Genomic DNA, 6,027 nt, shown 5'->3' with positions numbered 1-6,027 from the left:
GATAGCGTTTCTCCATTGTTGCAATGTCCTGGTGAAATCGCTCGCCGTGCTCGTCGCTCACTGCTCCACAGTTCGGTGGGAAAAAATCTAGATGAGAGTGGAAAAAATGTATCTTTAGTGACATGTTGCAACCAAGGCTTTTGTATGCCTTGAGGAGGTTTTCCACCAACAACCTGTAGTTGTCTGCCTTGTTGTTTCCGAGAAAATTGATTGCCACTAACTGGAAGGCTTTCCATGCCGTCTTTTCCTTGCCACGCAGTGCATGGTCAAATGCATCATCTCGAAGAAGTTCACGAATCTGAGGACCAACAAAGACACCTTCCTTTATCTTAGCTTCACTTAACCTTGGAAATTTTCCACGGAGGTACTTGAAAGCTGCTTGGGTTTTGTCAATGGCCTTGACAAAGTTCTTCATCAGACCCAGCTTGATGTGTAAGGGTGGTAACAAAATCTTCCTTGATTCAACAAGTGGTGGATGCTGAACACTTTTCCTCCCAGGCTCCAATGACTGTCGGAGTGGCCAATCTTTCTTGATGTAGTGGGAATCGCTTGCACGACTATCCCATTCGCAGAGAAAACAGCAGTACTTTGTGGATCCAGTCTGCAGACCAAGCAAGAGAGCAACAACCTTCAAATCGCCACAAAGCTGCCACTGATGTTGGTCATAGTTTATGCACCTCAAAAGTTGTTTCATGTTGTCATAGGTTTCCTTCATATGGACTGCATGACCAACTGGAATTGATGGCAAAACATTGCCATTATGCAGTAAAACAGCTTTAAGACTCGTCTTCGATGAATCAATGAACAGTCTCCACTCATCTGGATCGTGAACGATGTTGAGGGCTGCCATCACACCATCGATGTTGTTGCAGGCTACAAGATCACCTTCCATGAAGAAGAATGGGACAAGATCCTTTTGACGGTCACGGAACATGGAAACCCTAACATCACCTGCCAGGAGATTCCACTGCTGTAGTCTGGATCCCAACAGCTCTGCCTTACTCTTGGGTAGTTCCAAATCCATGACAAGGTCATTCAGTTCACCTTGTGTTATGAGGTGTGGTTCAGAGGAGGAGGATGGGAGAAAATGTGGGTCCTGTGACATTGATGGTTCAGGACCAGAAGTTTCATCCTCTTCCTCTTCCTCGTCTGACTCAAGTGAGAATGATTCTGGTGCATCAGGAACCGGCAGTCCTTCTCCGTGGGGTACTGGGCGTATAGCTGATGGAATGTTTGAATAATGCACAGTCCACTTTTTCTTCTTTGACACACCTTTCCCAACTGGAGGCACCGTGCAGAAGTAACAATTGCTGGTATGATCTGTTGGCTCTCTCCAAATCATTGGCACTGCAAAAGGCATAGATTTCCTTTTCCTGTTCAACCACTGGCGAAGATTTGTTGCACAAGTGTTGCAGCATATGTGTGGGGCCCACCTCTTGTCCTGATCTCCAATTTTGCAGCCAAAATAAAGGTGATAGGCTTTCTTAACCATAGTGGTTATACTGCGCTTTTGTGATGCAAAAGTCACTTCACCACAAACATAGCAGAAGTTATCTGCACTGTTCACACAAGTACGAGGCATCTCTGCTCACTTTGGCTAAACAGAAATGTGTCCCTTTGCAAAATCAAACACTGACAAATAAGAGAGCACGACACTTTATGATTTCTAGAGCTGATATAGGGCAATTTGTTCAGCTGAGTGATGTAAGCTTCGTTATGATTGCATCATCCATGACTTCTAGGAATAACATGATGCAATTCATATCATGTATGACGCAATACCAGCTTCAGATTGCATCATTCATTGTTTTGCCTAAAAAGCAAGTACTGTCCAAACCCAGTCATAGATTTATTCATAGATCCAGTCAAAGATGTATTTTAGTCATTTCTGGTTTAAATTGAGATCCCTTCCCTTTATAACTCACTTATCCTCCGCCATTCCCAAGTCAAGGGTCGTATATACTGACCCAATAGCATATCTTGAAAACTAGAGCCAATCAACAATTTTAAGCATCATTTTCGTTCTCAGTGACCCAGAATTAGTAAAGTTTGACTACATTTATTTCAGAAGCATTTTGGCTGTAGAGCAGTGTAATAATATCACCATGAAATTGTCTACAGAACACAAGTGTTTTCCTAATGTAAGTATTACTGTTATATTATTTCTGAAAAAGAAAAAGGTCAACCAGCAACTGAAAGAAAACATTTATTGAATCAAAGTCAATACTTTCCTTTTAATATCTACAAGTCAACACTGAACTGACTTTATTCAAGAATGAACACAATGTACAAAAAAAGTATGTTTGTTATAAAAATATGTCAATTTTTTTTCTGGCTACTGAGCTGAAGACATTTGACAAGTGCAAGGTAAACCTGCTCACTAAAATTAATTCGTAGAGTGATAACAAAAAGTGAAAATCATTTTGTAAGCCTAGAGTATTTAAAGGCTCATTGATAAAGATGCATTTGAAATGCTGACCCCAAATCACCGTGCTGTCATGTTTATGCACTCCAGACAACTGAACAGATCTGAATCCTGTGGCATCATGAATCAGTACCTCCAGCGGTGAAGACTATCCAAGTTTACCAGAACTATCCAACCAGATAATTTACGTCTACCATCGGATTACAACTTTAATACTCCTGAAGAGAGTCAATGGCCTCAATATCCAGTATATTTGTGTGAATATGACTTTTTGTTTAGTACCAGGAAAAAAAGCAGATGTGTATGTGTTTATACCAATCTGGGGTCTGTTTCAACACAAAATGGAAATGGAAATTAGGAGAGGGGCTAGAAAGGAGAGGACAATAATTGTTAAGTGTATCACATTTACGTTTTTATGTATATTTATTTTAGCTTTCATCTGATTAGGCTCAGTTATGCCCAGTTTGCTAGTTAAAATGTTAAATGTAGTTGAGGATGATTTTTCACATAATTTTTTGAAGTCAGTTAGAATTCAAACCATTGACTTCTGTTTCATATCACCAACAAGGAGGAAAAAAAGGAAAGGACCATTTACAGAAAAATCTGAGAACAGTGCAATATTAAAATACAATTTTCACAACATGTGAAAGAAGAACATGCTTTGGAACCTGAGCAAAAGGCTTCTTACTGACATAGTAAAAAGTCACCCTGTATGTTGTTTTCCCTGGCATCTGTTCTGCCAGATCAGTATGTTGCTCTTAGCAACTTACATGGCCCCTAAATATTTAGTACACAGAAACTGCCAACTACTTAGAGAGGTCAACTAAACTTCAGCTAATATCGCAGGCAGTTTGACATGCTGCTACTAGAAATGACCATATAACCTAAAAATTAAGCAAAATTAAAAAAGGAAAAAGAAAAAGAAAGCAGCCAAACATGATGATGCTTGTTTAAACAGACAAAAAGCTCTACCACAACACTTAGATACGGTACTACACTGGTTTACAATCTCGAGGTCAGCTCTTTCAAAATAAATATACTAAACATTTACAACAAAATGCCTTATGAATGCAAGCTCACTCTTTATTATTTCAAGACCAGTTGGATGAAAACTTAAGACATAACTCTGAAGCAGCTAAGTTACAAGTCCTTCTTCAGAGCCTGCCATGACCCAGTGCCACAGCTAAACTTTTAATCAGCAACAGTATCATCAGTCCGCAGTAACAAACATTTTTTTTTCTGGCACTAAACAGGCCACCATACAAAGCAACTTCACAAAGCATGCGGTCATCTACTCTGCTGATTTTCAAATGTATGAAATGATCATTGTGCTTGCAGGTCCCAGACCTTTCAAAAACATATATAAACAATGACAGATTAAAAACATTAATAGGAACTCACTCACATTAATAGGAACAGAGGGGGAGCGGGAAATTAAGAGACCCAGCAAAAGAAGAATGCTGCACATTAGCACTTTCAGAAAGAAAAGAAAAAGATGACCAAGCTGAAATTGGAGCATTAATTTGCTTAATATTGAAAAATGTAAAAAAGGAAAACAAAACAAACAAACAAAACTCCCCAAACCCTAAACAGCTATATGTCCATGGTTTTGATAGAGGCCAAATGTGTGCATGCCACTGAAAGGCACGGTAGGACCAATCTGACAAATGATATCATCAGAGCAGAACAGCAACTTTCACTGGAATAATCACAAGGGGTGAACAATGAGCCATCACTTCTCTCTTGTCATGAACACAGAAAGCAGTCACCAGGGCAAAAGGGGGAACACAGGAAAGAAGATACAGAAATTCACAAGAACCTGTGAAACAAAGAGAAAATCAAAGTTAAACAAAAGCAAGACTTTTGAAAATATGATCATGACAGCTTTCTAAACACTATATAACATTAATCTGTTTAATAGCCTTCATATTATGTTTATTTTAGTATGCAGCACTCCTGCAACATTCCTCTTAAATGTGCTATTTAATTATACCACTCACAGTTATAATGAAAATTAGTATGCAATCTGCATCTGCTGCTAAGACATCCAACATACAAAGAAGCCCAACTCCCTACAGTAATATCTTGATAGATGGGTGTAAAATCAGTTTAATTAAACATGTTTGTAATCAGTATTGAATTATTAAACATATCGCTCATCACATAATACAAAATACGTTGTTATATAAATACTCTCCTTGTATGGAGCCCACTACCCAGAAACATGCTTAAAATAATGCATCATAAGGGTAGAGTTATTTATAGAGAATTGTTTATGTTACATTGTAGGATATTCTCCTTTAGCATTCTGTGTCAGTGATAAAAAGGCCATACCAGACTGCGTAACACAACATTGGAATGTCTGTAATACTCACTGGAAATGTTTCCCCAAGGTTATCCTGCTTTTGTATCTACAAGTTGCATCTGAACATTTGCAGACATGCCACCTCCATAGCCTCCCTTGGACTGCATTTGGTTCTGAATTGAACTCACCTATAGAAACAGGAAAGGAATGGCGATAGCAAATGATAAGGCAGATCAAACGTGAACTGGTGCTTTTTAAAGTGCCCTCTCCCTATTACAGCGGCATTATGTTTGTTTGAGGACATTTCCGGAAGTAGGTTTGCTGGAATTTTCACATCTTGCACTTAGGCAAGCAGGAGAGATGAAGGAAGAACTGGTACTCATTGATTATTTTTTTTCCTGGTCCACTAGGAAACTGGTTGTTTCAGTCTTTCATCAACCAGTCTTGATTAGTCTCAAGAAAACTAATCAAATCTCTTACTGCTCTCCAATTCTAATCCAAGTGCTTCAGTATATCAAGATGAAAATTTGGCTTCAGATTAGAATTAGGCAGGGATTCTTTGCTGTGCAACAATGAATTTAACAATACTGTACTGTTAAAAAAAGATGATGTTTTTATACAGAATATTGCACTGTAATATAGATTCCATAGATATAGTTGTATAAGCCTATCCAACAGTTCATTGCCTAGAGATTCCTAAACTACTAGAGACCCTTTGGAAGGATTTTTTCTGGTGATGTAGTCTGGAGCACAGATTTATTTTTCCTTCAACTGATCCTATTTCTTCAATAAACAGAGGATTTATTTAAATGAGGCTTCAACGTATCAACTTCTCTGGCGAGGATTTATTTGAAGGTACTTTTTAGGCTGACACAAATAAATACGTGAAGAAAAAAAGGTTTCATAGCCTATATCCGTAAAAAGCTAGTGAGACCACAATTCTCATGTGCTCATGCAGTATAAATCAAAATAATCACATCTCTCTGAATGCCTTAGGGCAGATCATTTCAATGTTAAGAATGGTTGGAAAAAGCTCTTTATGTCCGTCCCCCCCAGCCGCCCCCTACACTTATTTCAGTCTCCATCTTTTGAAATGGGGCTCATAGCAATAAGGCCCTGTCCTCAAGTGTGATACTTACAATAATTTCACATGTATCCTCCCACAGAGAACTCAAAAACGTCAGTAAAAAAAAAACACATTAAAACTATGTTAGTGACCCAACCCCTAAGCTAAGACTGGGCAATAGCACTTTTTTTTTTCTGTTCACACAGACAAATGTTTTATAATGTAGACACC

General features: G+C 38.5%; 1 protein-coding gene across 1 annotated transcript in view; it reads right to left on the bottom strand.

The window, feature by feature from the left end:
• Positions 1 to 2,210: 2,210 nt before the first annotated feature.
• The window catches only part of CDC42SE2 (CDC42 small effector 2), a 41,244-nt gene continuing 37,427 nt past the window's right edge, over positions 2,211 to 6,027 (bottom strand). Inside the window, exons 3-4 of the mRNA XM_065406539.1 lie at positions 4,801 to 4,918; positions 2,211 to 4,244 (exon numbers count right to left, since the gene is read on the bottom strand). Of these exons, the coding sequence (XP_065262611.1) occupies positions 4,820 to 4,918 (99 nt within the window). The 3' untranslated portion in view covers positions 2,211 to 4,244; positions 4,801 to 4,819. The remainder of the gene's footprint in view (positions 4,245 to 4,800; positions 4,919 to 6,027) is intronic.

This window comes from Emys orbicularis, chromosome 6 (assembly GCF_028017835.1).
Source record: "Emys orbicularis isolate rEmyOrb1 chromosome 6, rEmyOrb1.hap1, whole genome shotgun sequence".
NCBI classification, from domain to species: Eukaryota; Metazoa; Chordata; order Testudines; family Emydidae; genus Emys; species Emys orbicularis.
This window is presented reverse-complemented; position numbering and strand designations above follow the sequence as displayed.